The sequence below is a fragment of the Oncorhynchus keta genome, chromosome 1 (genome assembly GCF_023373465.1).
Source record: "Oncorhynchus keta strain PuntledgeMale-10-30-2019 chromosome 1, Oket_V2, whole genome shotgun sequence".
In the NCBI taxonomy this organism is placed as follows: domain Eukaryota; kingdom Metazoa; phylum Chordata; class Actinopteri; order Salmoniformes; family Salmonidae; genus Oncorhynchus; species Oncorhynchus keta.
In genome coordinates this window covers 91,810,841-91,833,042 of record NC_068421.1, presented here as the reverse complement: position 1 = coordinate 91,833,042, position 22,202 = coordinate 91,810,841, and the positions used below count along the sequence as shown (strand labels likewise).

General features: G+C 43.7%; 2 protein-coding genes and 1 long non-coding RNA gene across 17 annotated transcripts in view; 2 read left to right on the top strand and 1 right to left on the bottom strand.

Annotated features, from left to right (window-relative positions):
* The first annotated feature begins 1,410 nt into the window (after positions 1-1,410).
* scyl3 (SCY1-like, kinase-like 3) lies at positions 1,411-21,210 on the top strand. Of its 4 annotated transcripts, none has more exons than XM_035742555.2 (13): positions 1,411-1,474; positions 2,674-2,890; positions 3,615-3,800; positions 3,986-4,099; positions 4,200-4,256; positions 4,354-4,480; positions 14,153-14,342; positions 14,573-14,712; positions 17,926-18,107; positions 18,456-18,627; positions 18,730-18,900; positions 18,991-19,727; positions 20,428-21,210. In XM_035742555.2, the coding sequence occupies exons 2-13, from the start codon at positions 2,726-2,728 to the stop codon at positions 20,491-20,493; spliced, it is 2,307 nt and encodes a 768-aa protein (XP_035598448.1). In that variant the 5' UTR covers positions 1,411-1,474; positions 2,674-2,725; the 3' UTR covers positions 20,494-21,210. The 4 variants fall into 4 exon arrangements, with proteins under 4 accessions (XP_035598448.1, XP_035598445.1, XP_035598446.1 ...); XM_035742552.2 differs by lacking the exon at positions 1,411-1,474 and adding an exon at positions 1,519-1,635; XM_035742553.2 differs by lacking the exon at positions 1,411-1,474 and adding an exon at positions 1,519-2,106 and having other exon boundaries at positions 2,686-2,890.
* Positions 7,707-13,153, top strand: LOC127908250 (uncharacterized). Of its 10 annotated transcripts, none has more exons than XR_008066483.1 (4): positions 7,707-9,725; positions 9,842-10,305; positions 10,538-11,117; positions 11,292-13,153. It is a non-coding gene; the product is annotated as an uncharacterized LOC127908250 (long non-coding RNA). The 10 variants fall into 10 exon arrangements; XR_008066505.1 differs by lacking the exon at positions 7,707-9,725 and adding an exon at positions 9,761-9,841 and having other exon boundaries at positions 10,132-10,305; XR_008066482.1 differs by lacking the exon at positions 7,707-9,725 and having other exon boundaries at positions 9,768-10,131; positions 10,190-10,305.
* The window catches only part of firrm (FIGNL1 interacting regulator of recombination and mitosis), a 21,227-nt gene continuing 20,196 nt past the window's right edge, over positions 21,172-22,202 (bottom strand). For all 3 annotated transcript variants that reach the window (XM_052465897.1, XM_052465890.1, XM_052465899.1), the window contains exon 24: positions 21,172-22,074. In XM_052465897.1, the coding sequence (XP_052321857.1) occupies positions 21,874-22,074 (201 nt within the window). In that variant the 3' untranslated portion in view covers positions 21,172-21,873. The remainder of the gene's footprint in view (positions 22,075-22,202) is intronic.

Below are 22,202 nucleotides of genomic sequence, written 5' to 3'. Positions count from 1 at the left end.
CCACTCATTCAGACTGGTCTTACTCCCTCATTTTTCAGAATACAGGCCTGAAACAATTTCTAAAGACTGTTGATATCTAGTGGAAGGCATAGGAACTGTAATTTGAGTCCCAAGTCAATGGATACTGGAATGGCATTGAATAGAAAACTACACACAAAAAAAAATCCAACTTCCTGAATGGATTTTTCTCAGGTTTTCACCTGCCAAATAAGTTCTGTTATACTCACAGACATTATTTTAACAGTTCTGGAAACTTTAGAGTGTTTTCTATCCATATATACTAATTACATGCATATCCTATCTTCTGGGCCTGAGTAGAAGGCAGTTTAATTTGGGCACGCTTTTCATCCAAAATTCCAAATGCTGCCCCCTACCCTAGAGAAGTTTTAACAGCTTCTCTCCTCAAGCCATATGACTGCTGAACAATTAATGAAATGGCCACCCTGACTATTTACATTGCCCCCCTCCCTCTTTGTTTTTACACTGCTGCTACTCGCTGTTAATTATCTATGCATAATCACTTTACACCCACCTACATTTATTTTTTATTTTACCTTTATTTAAGTAGGCGAGTCAGTTAAGAACTAATTCTTAGTTTCAATGACGGCCTAGGAACAGTGGGTTAACTGCCTTGTTCAGGGGCAGAATGACGATTTTTACCTTGTCAGCTCGGGGATTCATGTACAACTTACTTTGACAAACCTGTACCTCTGCACATTGACTCAGTACCGGTACCCCCTGTATATAGACTCATAATTGTTATTTTATTGTGTTACTTTTTTAAAAATTTTAAATGTACTTTAGTTTATTTAGTAAATATTTAATTAACTCTATTTCTTGAACTGCATTGTTGGTTAAGTGCTTGTAAGTAAGCATTTCACTGTAAGGTTATATTCGGCGCACATGGTAAATAAAATTGGATATGATTTGATTTCCACCACCATTCATGTTCGTGGCTAATGCTACTTCCTGATGTTGCGCGTTCAGCCAGGGTAAACAGACTGCTGCAAAGTGATTGGCTGAACGAGATGCGCACCATCCAGGACTAGCATTCCTAGGCATTAGACGCTTTAGCATGGAGGTGCATGTTAGTAGGAAATTGATTCATTTTCAGCCTTAATGGAGAATGTTTTAAGAAAGGACTCAATATCGCTATCTGCCTGCCTTTGGCCTATGGGCTGGGAAACTACAGCCCTCAGGGGCCAGAGTGAGTGAGTGTCACACTTCCCCCCATCCCTAGCAAACATAGCTGATTCAACTATACCGAACAAAAATAAACGCAACATGCAACAATTTCATTTAAAAAAAATTGAGTTACAGTTCATATAAGGAAATCAGTTAATTCAAATAAATTAATTAGGCCATAATCTATGGATTTCACATGACTGGGCACATGATTAGTTGATCATTGGAGTCAGGTGTGTTAGCTGGGGCAAAAGTGTGACACCAATCAGGGCCCCGACGACTGGAGTAGGTAATGCATCATGTCAACAAATAAATAATGCATAGCGCGCTGCTATTGCAGCCATAAAGGTGTATAAATGATTGCAGTTAGGTAACGTAGCGTAATATGTTGCGTTCTACCTGCGTTTTCTCGCACCACTATGGCATTGACCATTTGTATTGATAAAGAGGGTAACGTATCTTGATGCTGTTACATCATACGGATTTAATCAACAAATGCCACACGACACCAAATGAACGAACAGTTTAGAACCACTATACTTATTTTATAGTCACTTATTCGTGATTGTTCAAACGACAATTCATATTTTGATTATGATGCCCGGTCCGCCTGCCACTGGCTTTTATTTAATGGTTTCGTCCTAATCTGACAGGAAGAGCCGGTTGTTTACAGTTGGTACACAGGAAGCGATTTATTTGCTTCACGTTGAAGTTAAACAGCGAATATCTTCTTCATTGTTAAATACGTGGATTGTTAACCCATTGGCAATTTACATTATATATACATATACATGTTTGTGTCTATAACTGAAGACCAAGTGACAACCAATGCGATGACTACTTTTAGCAAGGCTAGCTTGCGAGCGTAGCCATCTAACTTAGCTGGCTGTCCATACGTAGAAGTGGCACTCAACCAAACAGGTAACACACACTTCGATGTGACATTAACACTACTGATACTGGGTACACTACGTTATTTCATTGCTACCTAGCCATTTGTAAAGCAACCAGAGTATCGCTAGCAAAAAAACATGATGATTAGGTTAGCTAGCTAGCTAGACAGGTGTAAACACCTTTTGCTTTCCGAGTTCCATTTTGCTGTATTTACTCTGCTTGACACGAGTCCAAGGGGCTGGTTAGCGTGACCTAGTTAAATCAACAGCATTCAACCATGTCAGCTAGCCAGATGTGTATCACTTAACATACAGATACTAGTTAGCCACGCTGCCTAGCTAGCTAACTGTCATGATGATGATGATTTTTGATTGATTTTAAATTAGGAACTATTAATTATGGTTTAGATAAATTATTTAATATATGTGAACTTGATACTGAATTTGCACTTTTGTACTTTGTATAGTTTATTTAATGATGTTGATGTGCTTCTGATGGTGTTCAATGTCTGTTTTTATGTGGTGAAGCTGAAGAAAAATGGCCACAATGTGGACAATACATTTTTTTCTGATTCTATTTTAAATCACTGTACAGTGTGATCATCAGGCACTGCGTCCCGAACAACCGCATCGAGGGGTGAGCGACCATGGGCGCGGAGAGCAGCGCTATGCGGAGCATCATCTTGGAGGACCCGCTCCTAACCCTGCCCTCAGGGCTGACCATGTACTCTGCCGTGCTCCAGGATGGCAAGCCGGCTTCTGTGTTTGTTCACAAGCAGGGCAACGAAGACAAAGTCAACAAAGCTGCTAAGGTAAACACATATGGTATCTATAAAACATTTCTTCCAGACAGAGTATGGCATCACCCATGCGAGTGACACAGCCGTCTGATCGTTGCCTGGGTACCAGCCTGTTTAGCTGTCATTCCACTCTTTGCCACTTCTTGTCATGCCATGTTTAGCATGAGAAGGAGAGGAATGTTGAAAAGGCGCAACGCTCGCTTACAATTATTCAAGCAACTAAGTGGAATGTTAGCACAAACAGACTGGATTTCTCCAGGCTAGTCACATTTGGGCAAGGCATCACCAGTGTCTCCTGTCTGCTGCCCTGGCTGTAATATATCCTCATGATAAATGGTCACTTGAAATTGTCTGAGCCTTGTTGCGTTATATTTAAGCCCAAGCAGACAGTCTCATCCAGAGTGACTTACAGTAAGTGTGACATGCTGCTACTCATGATGTGAGGCTACTGGAGGGCAACGATGCTCCCTTGTGTATGTAGCTGTGCCATTACCAAGGAAATCACTTGCCATCCGTTTGCTTGAGTGTGGTATCGTGAAGAAGAAAAACCCCATCAATGTGATAAGGAAGCACAGCATTACAAGGGATAAGGCTACATCCACATCCCTCCAGCCTCTCCCCTCCCGTCCTGTACTGCCTTTTATAACCTGAAGAAATTATAGTTTTACATTCATCCTACAGGAGTGAGCTGCTGGAACAAAATAAGAGCCATTAATGAATGTTTGGTTCCCTGTAGCACCTGAAGACCCTGAGGCACCCGTGTCTGCTGCGTTTCCTGTCATGCTCTGTGCAGGACGGAGGTATCCACCTGGTGACGGAGCGTGTGCAGCCTCTGGAGCCCCTGCTGGACAGCCTGACTCCGGAGGAGTTGTGTGCAGGCATCTATGACCTGCTACAGGCCCTGATTTTCCTGCATGAGAGGGTAAGGAACACACACAGGCAGACACTATTAATGAAGAATCCCTGCAGGCATCCATTTTTTTTCTCCATAAGACCGAAGTGGTGGACGGGAACGTTTTTTAACATTTAAACTCTCTCACATGATTCTGCGCTGTTCAGTATTACAGTTCTCATTTCTGTTATAACAGGTCTTCTTTCTCCCCTCAGGGAAAATCGAGCCACAACAACGTCTGCATGTCTTCTGTGTTCGTAAGTGAAGACGGCCATTGGAAGCTGGGGGGGATGGAGACTGTCTGCAAGTTCGCTGAGGCTACTCCAGAGGTGACTGGCAATTCAGCTGGAAAGAACTAATCTACTTTCCATCACTATTGTCTGTGGTTATTGTAAGTGTTTTAAAGTTCTATTCTGTTGTCCACCTCAGTTTCTCAGCACCATTCAGAATGTGAGGGAGACCAGTACTGTTCCTCCGGAGGAACGGGTAAGGTTAACAGACCCATCACTGTTATTTTAACATTGTTTTATTATTGTTAATTATGCAGTCTTAAGTCTTTAATTCATAAAATCATTATTTGCAGGTGGAAGGCTTTAAAACGCTGCCAGATAAGCATGCACACTCTCGAGACTGCTTCTCCTTTGGAATGATGGTGGAAACCCTCATCCCTCTCCTGAATTTGAAAATAAATGATTCTCTCAATGGCTATGGTGAGTGGAGAAGCCTCAACTTGATTGACTGTTGGAACGTTCCATTCAAACCTTGAACAGAACACTTGTACAATAGGATGGAATGGCTTTTTTTCTTTTCTTATAGAAGTGAACATTATGCTTGATAATCTCCGACTTTGTGACGCTCTCTTTCTCCTTTGCCGGGTCTTGTCTTCCCCTCATCCTCCCTGTCCTCTCTCTTCCTGCCAAGCCTCTTCTCTCTCTCCCCACACTGAGTGTACAAAACATTAGGAATCACCTTCCTAATACTGAGTCGCACCTCCCCATTTTGCCTTCAGAACAGCCTCAATTTGTTGGGGCATGGACTCTACAAGTTGTCGAAAGCATTCCACAGGGACGCTGGTCCATGTTGACTCCAATGCTTCCCATAGTTGTGTTAAATTGGCTGGATGTTCTTTGGGTGGTGGACCATTCTTGATACACAGGAAACTATTGAGCGTGAAAAACCCAGCAGCGTTACAGTTGTTGACACAAACCAGTGTGCCTGGCACCTACATTTCACCCTCTGAATGGCACACATACCCCAATCTATGTCTCAAGGATTAAAAATCATTATTTAACCTGGCTCCTCCCCTTCATCTATACTGATTTGACAAGATGACATCAATAAGGGATCATGGCTTTCACCTGGATTCTCTGACCCTACAAGGTCCGGAGCCTGCTGGTTTTCTGTTCTGCCTGATAATGAATTGCACCCACCTGGTACCCCAGGTCTAAATCAGTTCCTGATTAGAGGGGAATAATGGAAGAACTGCAGTGGAACTGGCTTGGCGGTCCAGAGTTGATGTTGAGAGGTCTATGTCACTGAAAGAGTTGCTAATGTTTTGTACACTCTGTATTAGGGCTGACCCCAATTAGTTGACTGGTCAATTGTTTGATCGTTAGGCTGTTGGTCGACCGAGATTGTTTTTAGTCGAGCAGATATATATATATATATATTTATTTATTTATTTGCGCCCATCTCGGTGAACTAATCCATTGTGGAGGCCGAGACTAAAAGCCAATTTACGCTTGATCCGAATATGTGGTCGGAGGGTGTGACGCAAATGCGGAGTCTCCCAAATTTTGTGACAATGCGGAGGGCTCTATATAGCTTCGCATTGACATGATTAGTTGATGGTAGTTGGGTGCGGTACATCCTGTATAAACACGAGCTCACTTCCTTGACAACGGCTCTTTTGACAACGGCTCTGCAAAGCGCTAGCGGTATGAATTAGAAGTCGACCAATTATGATTTCAGTGCCGATACCGATTTATTGGAGGACCAAAAAAGCCGATACCGATTAATCGGACGATTTTTATATTTTATTTTTTTGTAATAATTACAATTACTGAATGAACACTTTTATTTTAACTTAATATAATACATCAATAAATCAATTTAGCCTCAAATAAATAATGAAACATGTTCAATTTGGTTTAAATAGTGCAAAAACAAAGTGTTGGAGAAGAAAGTAAAAGTGCAATATGTGCTATGTAAGAAAGCTAACGTTTCAGTTTATTGCTCGGAACATGAGAACATGTGAAAGCTGGTGGTTTCTTTTAACATGACTCTTCAATATTCCCAGGTAAGAGGTTTTAGGTTGTAGTTATTATAGGACTATTTCCCTCTATACCATTTGTATTTCATTAACCTTTGACTATTAGATGTTCTTATAGGCACTTTAGTATTGCCAGTGTAACAGTATAGCTTCCGTCTCGCTCCTCACTAGGCTCGAACCAGCAACACAACGACAACAGCCACCATCGAAGCAGCGTTACCCATGCAGAGCAAGGGGAACAACTACTAGAAGGCTCAGAGCAAGTGACGTTTGAAACGCTATTAGCGCGCGCTAACTAGCTAGCCATTTCACTTCGGTTACACCAGCCTCATCTCGGGAGTTGATAGGCTTGAAGTCATAAACAGCGCAATGCTTGACGCACAATGAAGACCTGCTGGCAAAACGCACGAAAGTGCTGTTTGAATGAATGTTTGGATGAATGTTTACGTGCCTGCTTCTGCCTACCACCGCTCAGTCAGATACTTAAATGCTTGTTTGCTCAGTCAGATTATATGCAACGCAGGACACGCTAGATAATATCTAGTAATATCATCAACCATGTGTAGTTAACTAGTGATTATGATAGTTTTTTATAAGAAGTGTAATGCTAGCTAGCAACTTACCTTGGCTTACTGCATTTGCGTAACAGGCAGTCTTCTTGTGAAGTGCAACGAGAGAGAGAGGCAGGTCATTATTGCTTTGGACTAGTTAACTGTAAGGTTGCATGATTGGATCCCCCATGCTGACAAGGTGAAAATCTGTCATTCTGCCCCTGAACAAGGCAGTTAACCCACAGTTCCTAGGCCGTCATTGAAAATAAGAATGTGTTCTTAACTGACTTGCCAAGTTAAACAAAGGTATACAAATAATAATAATACAATTTAAAAAATCGGCAAATTGGCGCCCAAAAATACAGATTTCTGATTGAAAATTAGGGCCGATTTCAAGTTAATCGGCCATTCCGATTAATCGTATGAATACGACAGCAGAAGTCAGGGTATCACAGTAAATGCTGCATGGCCAATGCTGACGTTGGATAGACTAAGTGCACAATGCACTTCTCTCTCCAGAATGTGCCTTGTCCCGCCAATTTGTGCACATTCGTTGTTTCATAACTTCATTGTTAATTGTTTGCATTTTTGATTAGTGTATATCAATTCCCTGTTACATACAGTATATCACCAGTACTACGTTTACCATTAATGCATATAATTTCCAATCTATAATGTTTTTGTTATGGTAATTTTGTTTAATGCATTCAATATTATTATTCCAGTCTTCGTGTTCTCATTTTCTGAGTGGACACATTGTTTGTGAAGTGCACAACCTACACTAGTGAGAAATGTATTTCATTAATTTGAATTTTCTTCAGTTTTAGTAATTTGTTTGGTTCGCTCCTGTCATTGTTGAGTAAGGATGTACATTCATAGAAGTAGGCCTATAGGTTACCTGGTCTGCGTGCAAATTCAGGGATCTGATGGGCTAAACGTACCACCACTAACTGTGGAGCTGTGGAGCTTCTCTAATGTTTTCTTCACCTCAAACAGCAAGTAAACAGTCTTTTTTTTTATTTTATTTTTTACATCCATTGAGAATGACAATAGTTCCTCAATGTATCGGAAAAATCTTTCCAGCTCTCTCCTTTTAGATAACCACACAGTGTGAAAGGGTCACGCTCTGATTCAATGGAAAAGTCATGAAATAGTCCTACGTGATTACTTCTTATCAGTGCTTGACTTGTACTCATTTTGGTTCATGGTACTGTTTTATATTTAGGTGTAGGATCTCCTCAATACTTTTGAGCTAATATTCGATAAGTGGAACAGAAGCTCAAGCAGTAGAACATTTGAGGTGCTGGTACTCGGCTCCGGTGAGCTCCTGCCCAAGTTGAACAGTGCTTCCTGTCCCTTGCACAAATAGCCTACAGCTCTGTCTGTCCTGAGCGCACTGGAGCAGGAAACTGAGGGCCCAGAATATTTTATATTTTATGCAATGTTGCAAATTTGCTACAGCAAGCTTCAGGCCAGACCCACGTTAAAATAGTTGATAGTGTTTCAAGTTCGTTGCGGACAGGCCATGTGTAGCCGATGTGATTTATAGGATATTTATTTTTATCAGGATATTTTCTACCTGCAGGCCTCAACCTTTTTATTTGTTGGCTTTATGTAGGCTATTTTTACATAGTTGGCAAGTTAGTTTTTGGATTAACCAGGACCTCCCACTGCATCACAGTGCTAGCTGTGTCACTAGAGATTCTGGGTTTGAGTCCAGGCTCTGTCGCAGCTGGCCGTGACCGGGAGACACTGGGTGGTGCATGATTGGCCCAGCGTCGTTAGGGGAAGGTTTGGTCGGCAGGGATGTCCTTGTCCAATAGCGACTCCTGTGGCGGGCCGGGTGCAGTTCACGCTGACTCGGTCACCAGGTGTATGGTGTTTCGTCCGACACATTGGTGCAACTGGCCTCCTTGTGTCAAGAAGCAGTGCGACTTGGGTTGTATTTCAGAGGACGCATGGCTCTCGACCTTCGCCTCTCCCGAGTTCGTACGGGAGTTGCAGCGATGAGACAAAACTGTAACTCCCAATTGGTATCGAAAAGGGGTTAAAAATAAATTAAATATTAAGACTTGATTAACCCCATGACAATGATTTTGCGACTTAAAAACATAAATTAAACTTTCACAAATGTGCATATGAACGCCATAACTGGCACGCAGATTGGTAGAAATGGTAAGATAAATTGGTATTCAAAATGAGAGGTTGCCGACTCCTCGTAGCCGATTACCGGCAACTTCAGGAGAGGAATGGTAGAATCTGCAAAAGCCAGCAGGAGCGAGAGGAGAATAGTTTGTTCAGGTTGTGTTTATTTAAAAAAAATGTATATATAGATTTCTGGCATCCTCTTGAGGCATTTGTCTTATTTCATCAAACCAAAGCTTAGAGCATCAGACAAGCTCAATCCAGATATTTGATTTGATTAGAACACTATATATATGGAAAAATACATTTCAAAATTCCGACCAATCGTGTGGTTGACAGAACTGACATTTACTCCTGACCTGTTGCACACTACTACCACTAATTATTATTTGACCCTGCTGGTCATCTATGAATGTTTGTTCTTCAAGATGTTCAATCTGGCCTTAATGGCCATGTACTCTTAGAGATGAAACGGTATGAAAATGTCATCACGATTATAGATACCAAAATAATCTGCAGGATTGTTAAAGTGCTGGAATTGTTTGAAAAGTACTGACACAGTTTTATATTGAAAACCAACTAACAAAATCAGCAGCACTTTTTGTGTGTAAAAAAAAACATTAAAGTTGGCACCATGTGGCCATGAAAGGTAAAAGTTTATTTAGTGCAGGTTTTAATGAACACAACCTTAAGTAAGCAAATCAAATGTGTATATAAAAGCAACACAAGTAAAGCAATGTGCATGTAAGAACAATACAACCATATGTAAACACATCCAATGTGCAGGTGTTGACATTAAAATAACACAAAATATATAATCAAATCAACAGCACTGATTGTATGCATGTTCTCTCCTTCATGAGGAAGTCAGGTGCTGCTGGCCTAACATCCTGTATGTATCCATGTTCTCTCCTTCATGAGGAAGTCAGGTGCTGCTGGCCTAACATCCTGTATGTATGCATGTTCTCTCCTTCATGAGGAAGTCAGGTGCTGCTGGCCTAACATCCTGTATGTGTCCATGTTCTCTCCTTCATGAGGAAGTCAGGTGCTGCTGGTCTAACATCCTGTATGTATGCATGTTCTCTCCTTCATGAGGAAGTCAGGTGCTGCTGGCCTAACATCCTGTATGTATGCATGTTCTCTCCTTCATGAGGAAGTCAGGTGCTGCTGGCCTAACATCCTGTATGTATGCATGTTCTCTCCTTCATGAGGAAGTCAGGTGCTGCTGGCCTAACATCCTGTATGTATGCATGTTCTCTCCTTCATGAGGAAGTCAGGTGCTGCTGGCCTAACATCCTGTATGTATGCATGTTCTCTCCTTCATGAGGAAGTCAGGTGCTGCTGGCCTAACATCCTGTATGTATGCATGTTCTCTCCTTCATGAGGAAGTCAGGTGCTGCTGGTCTAACATCCTGTATGTATGCATGTTCTCTCCTTCATGAGGAAGTCAGGTGCTGCTGGCCTAACATCCTGTATGTATGCATGTTCTCTCCTTCATGAGGAAGTCAGGTGCTGCTGGCCTAACATCCTGTATGTATGCATGTTCTCTCCTTCATGAGGAAGTCAGGTGCTGCTGGCCTAACATCCTGTATGTGTCCATGTTCTCTCCTTCATGAGGAAGTCAGGTGCTGCTGGTCTAACATCCTGTATGTATGCATGTTCTCTCCTTCATGAGGAAGTCAGGTGCTGCTGGTCTAACATCCTGTATGTATCCATGTTCTCTCCTTCATGAGGAAGTCAGGTGCTGCTGGTCTAACATCCTGTATGTATGCATGTTCTCTCCTTCATGAGGAAGTCAGGTGCTGCTGGCCTAACATCCTGTATGTATGCATGTTCTCTCCTTCATGAGGAAGTCAGGTGCTGCTGGCCTAACATCCTGTATGTATGCATGTTCTCTCCTTCATGAGGAAGTCAGGTGCTGCTGGCCTAACATCCTGTATGTATGCATGTTCTCTCCTTCATGAGGAAGTCAGGTGCTGCTGGCCTAACATCCTGTATGTATGCATGTTCTCTCCTTCATGAGGAAGTCAGGTGCTGCTGGCCTAACATCCTGTATGTATGCATGTTCTCTCCTTCATGAGGAAGTCAGGTGCTGCTGGTCTAACATCCTGTATGTATGCATGTTCTCTCCTTCATGAGGAAGTCAGGTGCTGCTGGTCTAACATCCTGTATGTATGCATGTTCTCTCCTTCATGAGGAAGTCAGGTGCTGCTGGTCTAACATCCTGTATGTATGCATGTTCTCTCCTTCATGAGGAAGTCAGGTGCTGCTGGTCTAACATCCTGTATGTATGCATGTTCTCTCCTTCATGAGGAAGTCAGGTGCTGCTGGCCTAACATCCTGTATGTATGCATGTTCTCTCCTTCATGAGGAAGTCAGGTGCTGCTGGCCTAACATCCTGTATGTGTCCATGTTCTCTCCTTCATGAGGAAGTCAGGTGCTGCTGGTCTAACATCCTGTATGTATGCATGTTCTCTCCTTCATGAGGAAGTCAGGTGCTGCTGGTCTAACATCCTGTATGTGTCCATGTTCTCTCCTTCATGAGGAAGTCAGGTGCTGCTGGCCTAACATCCTGTATGTATGCATGTTCTCTCCTTCATGAGGAAGTCAGGTGCTGCTGGTCTAACATCCTGTATGTATGCATGTTCTCTCCTTCATGAGGAAGTCAGGTGCTGCTGGTCTAACATCCTGTATGTATGCATGTTCTCTCCTTCATGAGGAAGTCAGGTGCTGCTGGCCTAACATCCTGTATGTATGCATGTTCTCTCCTTCATGAGGAAGTCAGGTGCTGCTGGCCTAACATCCTGTATGTATGCATGTTCTCTCCTTCATGAGGAAGTCAGGTGCTGCTGGCCTAACATCCTGTATGTATGCATGTTCTCTCCTTCATGAGGAAGTCAGGTGCTGCTGGCCTAACATCCTGTATGTATGCATGTTCTCTCCTTCATGAGGAAGTCAGGTGCTGCTGGTCTAACATCCTGTATGTATGCATCTTTGTTCACTTGAGATTGAAATGTAAAAAATGTCTGCATATTTACTGTCCGGTTTAAGTAATGATCTGCGAGGGTAGACGGATGTGCCCGCTGGCACTGAACACTCTGATGGCACGCTGGTTGCTGGGATGCACAAAAGCTTCCTGGCAAGGTGAGGCAGCTCTGATGCAGGGCCCCTCCACCACACCAGGGGATCCTCTTCTGCTGGAATGGGAGGCAGAGACGGGTAGATCTCTTCTTTCACTCTGTCTGGGGTGGTCGGAATGTTGTGAGCTTAGTGATCTTCTGGGAAGAACTGTTTCTAGGCAGTTTGTTGCCAGTCTGGGGGTGAGGTAATGGATAGTGAAGAACTGTTTCTAGGCAGTTTGTTGCCAGTCTGGGGGTGAGGTAATGGATAGTGAAGAACTGTTTCTAGGCAGTTTGTTGCCAGTCTGGGAGTGAGGTAATGGATAGTGAAGAACTGTTTCTAGGCAGTTTGATTCCAGTTGCCAGTCTGGGAGTGAGGTAATGGATAGTGAACTCTTTCTAGGCAGTTTGATTCCAGTAGCCAGTATGGGAGTGAGGTAATGGATAGTGAAGAACTGTTTCTAGGCAGTTTGATTCCAGTTGCCAGTCTGGGAGTGAGGTAATGGATAGTGAACTCTTTCTAGGCAGTTTGATTCCAGTAGCCAGTATGGGAGTGAGGTAATGGATAGTGAAGAACTGTTTCTAGGCAGTTTGATTCCAGTTGCCAGTCTGGGAGTGAGGTAATGGATAGTGAAGAACTGTTTCTAGGCAGTTTGATTCCAGTTGCCAGTCTGGGAGTGAGGTAATGGATAGTGAAGAACTCTTTCTAGGCAGTTTGATTCCAGTAGCCAATCTGGGAGTGAGGTAATGGATAGTGAAGCTGATTGTAGGGTTGAACCACCCCCCTGCTTTCACTGGTCCAAAGGTCAGTAGTTGCAGCCAAACCATGTGCCTTTTGAGCCAAACGTTTTCCAACATCAGCTTTAACCAGGTTGTACAGGTTTGGGATTTCAGTCTTGGAGAATAAAGTTTGTCACTTTGTAGTGAGGCACGGTGACCTTCATCAGCCTCAGAAAGTCAGGCCTTTCAACAATTTGAAATGGCGTCATGTCCTTTGCAATGTAATATGAAAGGGCTGCAGTGAGGTCTTTAGTATGTTTTGATGTGGGTCTATAAGCAGCCTGCCTTTTAAATGCTTGCTGGAGTGTCTGTGTCACAGCTGTAGATGAGGATGGACCAGTAGTATCACTGGGTTTGCCTGCTGCATGCCCACTCTGTAAACAAGGGAATAGCAAATGTATTATTACATTTATTATTATTCACATCTTCTGTGTTGCATTTGAGTATATGCAATGACCCCATGCACAATTTTGCATAAATACAAATGAGTCTTAAGACGGTGATAGTAATTGCAATGAGCCCAACATTTGACACAGGAGTCGTGTGTGTGTGTGTGTGTGTGTGTGGTGTTTCTCCTGTTGGAACTCTTTTACAACCAAGTCCACGTCTGATGGATTTTAAATTTAAAAAATATGTTGGTTGTGTGACTAAACTACATAACGTGTTATCGTGTGTACTGGGAGAATAGAGTCTGCAGACACACGACACACACAGCAGCAGAACAACGTGTAGTGTTTTTACAAAGAACAGGTAACACTGAACGCTTCAGTTTACGTTATTGACAAGCTATTAGCAAGTTAGATAAAGCATGACATCCCCCCCATTCCGAAGTTCCTGCATTGAGCTAAAGGTTGACGTCCCTTTCATTCACTATAAGGTGGTGGTCAAAGGTCACCCTGTTTGCATGTTCTGCAGACGGGGTGACCATCTTCGATTTTGTAAGTTTCCCTCAGCACTCTTGTAAAAGCCAAAATACTATCACACTTCATATTTGGTCTTCTTAGAAGGCTGGAAAATCTCCCGACTGCTGTCCCTGTCTTCTGCCATGTTATTACACAAAACAAACCCACGTTGCCTGCTACGCCTGCGTCAGACTGTTGCTAACTTTTGGTTGATGCTGGACCGTATTTACCGTGAGTTTGACAAACTGTGGTAATCAAACACGGTTTTAATGATAATTTTTAACATTGAAAACAGTAATACTAGCCGTTTGGGAATTTTACCGTGTTTTATCATGTAACCGGTACAGCCCGAAGAAGACTCCGGTACAGCCACCCCTCAGAGCCTGGTTCCTCTCTAGGTTTCTTCTTATGTTCATGCCTTTTTTCTGGGGAGTTTTTCCTAGCCACTGTGCTGCTACATCTGCATTGCTTGCTGTTTTGGGTTATAGGCTGGGATTCTGTATAAGGTTTGTGACGTCGGCTGATGTAAAACATTTTAAAGGGCTTTATAAGTACATTTTGATTTGACTGTCAGCTTTTAATTTGAGGGAACTCTCTGTATCTCTTTCTGCAGTCTCTGAAGAGTTATCAGGCAGTCTGAAGAGGACTCTCCAAGCAGGCCTGTTGACCTCTGACCCCTTGTCTCGGCCCTCTCTCAGCTCCCTACTCACTCACGACTTCTTCAGAAATGACTTTCTGGAGGTCATGAATTTTCTGAAGAGCCTGACCCTGAAGGCAGAGGAAGAGAAGAATGAATTCTTTAAGTGAGTGACGCTGTGCGTATTTAATTAGACTGTTTAGTGATTCGTCGGTGACAGCTCTGTCATCGTTCCTACTATGGGCTGACCCTGTAAAACGACATTTCACTGCACCTACCCGGTGAATGTGACAATACATTGTTATCTTTGTATTATTCATTTCCTAATACAAAATGTCTGCCAATGAAGTTGTTACTGTCTGAGCCCACAGAAAGTATCCTCTGTCTGTACGGCAGGTTTCTATTGGACCGGGTGCAGAGCCTGCCAGAGGAACTAATAGCAACGCGTCTCGTTCCTAAACTCCTCAATGGGATGGTGTTTGCTGAACCCACCGCTGTGAAGAGCTTTCTGCCTCACCTCTTAAAGCCAAACAAGGGTTTGTCTTTTTTTTTTTATTATTGGTTATTTATTACCCATGTGGAGCAATCTGGATCAATGACAAGCCACCTGGGTCTGACAACTTGGATGGAAAGTTACTGAGGATAATAGAGGACGATATTGCCACTCCTATTTGCGATCTCTTCGAGCTAAGCTTACTAGAAAGGGTGTCCTCAGGCCTGGAGGGAAGCAAAAGTCCTTCCACTACCTAAAAGTAGCAAAGCACCTTTTACTGGCTCGAACAGCCGACCAATCAGCCTGTTACCAACCCTTAGTAAACGTTAGGGGATTTGTTGTTGTTGACCAGATGCTATTTCACAGTAAACAGACTTTCAGCACGCTTATAGGGAAGGGGACATTCAACACGTACACAGCTTACACAAATGAGGGAGGGGGGGATGCCTGACTACCTGGATTATGTTGGAGAGGCTTCCATTAAAGAACACCCTCTGTTTCTGTTAGACCGCCGGTAACTGTCGATCCACAATATAGCAGGGGACGTGAAGCCATAACACTGGGATTGGCAATTATTTGATTTTTTTATCAGTTGGCGTCTCAATTTACTGTTGAGAGTTAGAATAATAGAATTTACACAAGGTGCAATTTACTGTTGAGAGTTAGAATAATAGAATTTACACAAGGTGCAATTTGGAAATGTGGAGCAGCAGTCACTCAATTAGCTCATGTCAGCTAAATGGTTTAAGATCCATCTAAACTTGTAATAAACATGGTCAAATTACCGACCAGAGTGGGGACCATTGATCATCGGTTATCATATTAAAAACTGCAAACATTTGCCTCCACCCTCTGTGGCAACTTGTGTAGAATAGCAGGAAATTATACTCAACACAAAATGTACATTTTCCATACACACAAAGTTTATTTCTCTCAGATTTCTCTACGCCCCCATGGCAAAATGTGTAGAATGATAAATTCTGTTTCTTTGTGCCCCCCCCCGCCCCCCACCCAGATCCCTGCTATAACATTTTCAGCATCGGATGTTGATTAATAATGTCAAGCACTGAAGTACAGCTCCAGAACAGCTCCTACCATATTTGTATTATATATTTATCTCATCACTGCAAACACTTAACAAAGAGCTGAAGTCAGTTTCAGAATAATAATAAATCAAGTGGTATTAAAGTATTGTGTTTGGGACATTCCCAAACCTCAACTAAATCATGTAATGTGTAAATTGAGCGAGTTTAGGTGACTAAAGGTGACTAAACTGCTTAGAGTAACCCCTAGATTGTAAACTGTCATGGTCAAAACATTGATACAACAGTAGCTCAGATGGGGAGAGGTCTGTCCATAATAAAGCGACGCTCTACCTTCTTAACACTACCTTCTTAACACTATCAACAAGGCAGATCCTACAGGGCCTAGTTTCTACCTTAACAGCACTGTCAACAAGGCAGGTCCTACAGGCCCTAGTTTCTACCTTCTTAACAGCACTGTCAACAAGGCAGGTCCTACAGGCCCTAGTTTCTACCTTAACAGCACTATCAACAAGGCAGGTCCTACAGGCCCTAGTTTCTACCTTCTTAACAGCACTGTCAACAAGGCAGGCCCTAGTTTCTACCTTCTTAACAGCACTGTCAACAAGGCAGGTCCTACAGGCCCTAGTTTCTACCTTCTTAACGACACTATCAACAAGGCAGGTCCTACAGGCCACCTTCTTAACAGCACTGTCAACAAGGCAGGTCCTACAGGCCCTAGTTTCTACCTTCTTAACAGCACTGTCAACAAGGCAGGTCCTACAGGCCCTAGTTTCTACCTTCTTAACAGCACTGTCAACAAGGCAGGTCCTACAGGCCCTAGTTTCTACCTTCTTAACAGCACTGTCAACAAGGCAGGTCCTACAGGCCCTAGTTTCTACCTTCTTAACAGCACTGTCAACAAGGCAGGTCCTACAGGCCCTAGTTTCTACCTTCTTAACAGCACTGTCAACAAGGCAGGTCCTACAGGCCCTAGTTTCTACCTTCTTAACGACACTATCAACAAGGCAGGTCCTACAGGCCCTAGTTTCTACCTTCTTAACAGCACTGTCAACAAGGCAGGTCCTACAGGCCCTAGTTTCTACCTTCTTAACAGCACTGTCAACAAGGCAGGTCCTACAGGCCCTAGTTTCTACCTTCTTAACAGCACTGTCAACAAGGCAGGTCCTACAGGCCCTAGTTTCTACCTTCTTAACAGCACTGTCAACAAGGCAGGTCCTACAGGCCCTAGTTTCTACCTTCTTAACAGCACTGTCAACAAGGCAGGTCCTACAGGCCCTAGTTTCTACCTTCTTAACAGCACTGTCAACAAGGCAGGTCCTACAGGCCCTAGTTTCTACCTTCTTAACAGCACTGTCAACAAGGCAGGTCCTACAGGCCCTAGTTTCTACCTTCTTAACAGCACTGTCAACAAGGCAGGTCCTACAGGCCCTAGTTTCTACCTTCTTAACAGCACTGTCAACAAGGCAGGTCCTACAGGCCCTAGTTTCTACCTTCTTAACAGCACTGTCAACAAGGCAGGTCCTACAGGCTCTAGTTTCTACCTTCTTAACAGCACTGTCAACAAGGCAGGTCCTACAGGCTCTAGTTTCTACCTTAACAGCACTGTCAACAAGGCAGGTCCTACAGGCCCTAGTTTCTACCTTAACAGCACTGTCAACAAGGCAGGTCCTACAGGCCCTAGTTTCTACCTTAACAGCACTGTCAACAAGGCAGGTCCTACAGGCCCTAGTTTCTACCTTCTTAACAGCACTGTCAACAAGGCAGGTCCTACAGGCCCTAGTTTCTACCTTCTTAACAGCACTGTCAACAAGGCAGGTCCTACAGGCCCTAGTTTCTACCTTCTTAACAGCACTGTCAACAAGGCAGGTCCTACAGGCTCTAGTTTGTCACACCTGGACTACTGTTCAGTCGTGTGGTCAGGTGCCACAAAGAGGAACTTAAGAAAATGTAAATAGGCTCAGAACAGGGCAGCACGGCCGGCCCTTGGATGTACACAGAGAGCTAATATTAATGTCAATCTCTCCTGGCTGAAAGTAGAGGAGAGATTGACTCCATCATTACTTACCTATTTGTGAGTAGTATTGACATGTTGAATGCACCGTGTTCTGTTTTTAAAACATTTTTTAAAATCAAGTTAAGTTTATTCAAGGGATTACACACAATGAATATATTTGACCAGATTTCTAATTTCAATCTGTCTGTGTTGACAGATTGTGGTGGGAGTGGGGAGTGCCTCCTGTCGGCCTCTCTCTACAGAAAACATGTGGTTCCTCAGCTGCTGAAGCTCTTCAAGGTCAACGAGGAACACGTCCGGATGGTGCTGCTGGCTCACATTCACGTCTACGCTGAGTGTTTCTCCCAAGATGAGCTAAAGAACCAAATCCTACCTCAGGTCAGACAAACACCCTTTTCATATTTGCTGATGTTACTGACTGGTTTTGAAGCCAGGTTGTCAATTTGCTGCACGACTGTTACCCCACTGATGTGAACCTAGTTATTAGGGGTTTCCGGAAAGTTACTTACCAGATGTGTGGTTCATCTCCCATAACTTTATTCAGAAACATTATACGGTAATGTGGGGTTTGCCTTGTATGTTTTGTCTCTGCTGGGGTTTGCCTTGTATGTTTTGTCTCTGCTGGGGTTTGCCTTGTATGTTTTGTCTCTGCTGGGGTTTGCCTTGTATGTTTTGAAAACACTGTTTCAATTCAAGATCTCTTCCTCCCTCCCTTGTAAACTGCAGGTGTTGCTTGGAATGAGAGACACAAATGATTCTCTGGTAGCCATGACGCTGCAGAGCCTGGCTGTGCTGGTGCCGTTGCTAGGTGCCCAAGTGGTGGTGGGTGGGGAGAGGACCAAGGTGTTCAAACGCACCAGGCCCAACTTCACTAAGTCTACAGAGGTCACCCCAGAAAGTAAGAAGCGCATAAGATAACGCTTATCTTTTTTGATTTCATATAACTGCAGTGCTGCTAGTCATAGTTCCCTACAAAACAATTAATCCTTACCTTCTCTAGCCTCTCCAGTTCACATAGTTGGAGGGTCCCATCCCCAGATTGCCCAGCCCTCGAAGGTCCTGAGTCTGTTCCCCAAACCGGTAGCAGTGAGAGGGGGTCTGGTTCTGGGGAACATAGACAGCCTTCAGACCAGCGAGACCACCAGGATATACTCTCTGCCACCCAAATCAGGTAAGGAAGTAATACTGAGAACCTTACCTCTTCCAATTCACTCACATTCAGTGGTTGAAGCTTATACCAGTCATCTGGCCCTTATTCCAGGTAGTAGTAGAGAGATATCTCTACCCCTGAACGGCTTCAGCAAAAACGAGGAAGAGGAGTCCTCCTACAGTCCCGACCAGCCAGAAAGGCCAGAGGGCCGGAGTCAGGCTGAGGACTGGCCAGATTGGAGTGACCCAGAGGAGGGGGAACAGGAGCAGTCAGTCCAGACACACATCCAGGTCTCAGACAGAACGCGGGATCAAGAGGAGGAACCATGGGACAACAAAGACATAGAGGCCACGTTTGACCTCTCCCCCACTGCGCCCATACCAGACCCTGTCGTCCTAACCGCAACACCACCCCCCCTCAACCTGACGGCCGAGCCCCTGCGAGGGGGGTCCAAACCCCTCAAACTGAGCTGTAACCTCAAGGCCTTAGAGAGGAAGACAACGGTAACGTCTTCCTGGGACAACGGCTGGGGGCAGGAAGAAGAACCGCAACCTAACGACGAGCCCAGGCCCAAGCTGCACACCGCACGCAAGGATGGCGGCACGGGGATTCTGGGAGAGGAGTTCACCATCGAGGTGAAGAGGAAGCAGGAGAGAGACCCGGAATTGGACTTCTTTGCAGACATGGAGCCGGACATTAAACTATCGTCTGCTGTAGCTCTGCTGCTGCCTGTGAAGAGCAATGTTAGTGATACTGGGCTGCTCACAGCCGCACCGTCAGAACACACCGAGCCATCTGTTGACACACTAACACTCACCGCCAAGTTCGCAGCTGCTGACCAGACGGAGGTGAGTCCATGTGACAGAAACAAAGTACTACTATTCTCTGTGACTAGGTAGGTGCAGGGTCAGTTGTGTACCACTGGATCACTTTTTAAAAAGCAATCCACGTCTTTCACCAGGCCCTCACTGGGATATTCACAGAATCCAGGGCTTGAAATTAGATTTTTTTTAAAGACAAACGGCTAAGAATTCCAGTACTGATTTGTCTGGTGCCTCCCCAGTGAATTTTTATTTAAGTCTGTTTCCCCAACGATGCACATTGAAGCCCCTTGTAAACACACCTGATTCAACTAATCATTAAGCACTGCGAGTTGAATCGGGTGATTTGTCTGGGGCTACAACAAAAAATGTTTGCTGTTGGAAAACTGATTTAAGTGAAAGACAATTTTATTGCGTTTATGGCAGTTGAGCCTTTTTAAAAAATTTTTTTACTGATAGTCAAAATACAAAGAATTCCAGTAGTGATCTTTCTGGTTCCTCCCCTAATGTGTAGGTGAAAGGCAGCCAATATGGCATTTCTGCGTGTAACTGGTTCATTTACATTTTCAGGCAACCAACATAATACTCCTGACTTGCCCGACGAGCAAGTGCCTTTCAGAATGTAATGTCAATCCCATGTACTATAAAGGAAATTCATTAGCGTAAGAAAAGTTCCTGCTTCATGAGTGGCCATTTTAAATGATCTCTGTATTCCTTTATTTTACAGACCGAAGCAGAAGGCTGGGAAGAAGGAGATGACCTTAACTGGGGAGAGGATGAGAACACCTGGTGATTGACAGTTACCTGGCTGGATCTATTACTCAGACACGTTGTAGAGACTTACATGTTGCTGGTTACTGCAGCACTTCAATTTCCAGGATGCACCTCTCCTTAACCAGCCAATCAGAGAACTGGAACACCTGCACATCCTGTTCTAAACCGTTATCATGAAGTAATATTGCTAATGAAAAATAAATGTGATGGGATGTGAGACACTGAAGAATACATTTTACAATTGAGATTTTAATCAGAGTTTTCAGATGGTTAATAAGATGACCATCCATCCTGTTACTAAGGAATTATATCTATGGAACTTGACTTTTGTACTAGAATGATGTGAGGGGACTCTTTGGGATTGTTACCAGCTAGACTGGGGCAGCAGACTGACCTTGGGAATCCTTCATCATAGTTTGCCAAAATGTCGTCCACTAAACTAGTGGACTGTTAATTCTAGTTTTGTGCCAAACATTTCTCATCTGGCAGTTTTAATTTGGATGACTTTTTGAGAGGGGGAACCTCAAGTCTTTCCTTGCTTCTTGAGAATTTCCAGAAGATCTCCAATACTCTCCTCACGTCCCTCTGAGGTTGGGGAGAGCATGCAAGGAATTGAGGAATAGACTTGATAAACGTGAGATTTGGGGGGGAATAGACTTTGAATGAAAGATTTGACTATTTGTATCTTTCTGGTGAAATAAAAGGTTTTATGACACGTCTGGTTTTAATTTTACGGTTCAGTTGTCTGACGACTTAAGTGTCGGAATGGAAGCAGGGCATGGTTCATTTAACTGCCTTGTTCAGGGGCAGGATGACTTTACCTTGTGTGTTTAGATCACTGGCCCAACGCTCTTAACCACTACCTACCGCCCCAAATGCTGCGTTTACATCCCAGTGCTCAGCTTCACTTGCACCACGTGACATTTGTCAACAAAAAAAATGCTTTCACTTTAAATCAGACCTTCTTACTGTTAGCAACTGGATATGTACAGGCAAAAGCAAAACAATCCCAAGCTTTAATGGACCATGTCTAAGAATTCCAGTACTGAGCTATATGCATTTCCCAGTTCAAGCACATTAATCAATTGCTCTTTCCTGCCATGTCTTATCCTATGAGTGGCTACAATGGACCTAGATTAAATTATACCATTCTGCAGTGTACTGCAGCTTCACTTGCAATATTGTCTAGTGCATTTGTGCTGTAGAGGTCCACAGGATGGTAATGTCACATTCACCAGCAGAGGGCAATCATGAACCTCTTGTCAATCCAGTCTGGACACACCCAATTTACTGAAAAGACTCCATGTTTAATAGGGACTGACCCTTTCCCCCCCCATACAAACCCTATTTTATAAAAAGGGCAGATTTATAACAAAGCTTTACAAAAATGTTCAGTTCACTAGTGGTTTGGTGGGTTGGCTGTGCTGATATGAGTTATCAGAGTCTGCAGCTCCTGTAGTCTGGATGTCACCCAATCTGGGGTGTCGGTGGCACGCCCCTCTACCAGCGTCTGCAGGGCCCTCAGGGAACTCTCAGCTGTCTGGAGGTAACGGCTGTACTCCTCAACGCTGGTTTCCTGCCGTGCTCGCTTGGGACAGGGCTGGGGGGTAATGAATCACTGTATCTTTATCCAAGTCTGAACACTTAAAATACATCCCAACTTCCTTTAAGCAATCACTGACGGGACAGACTTGGTGAATAATGTACGATCAGTAATTACGTCTAGGA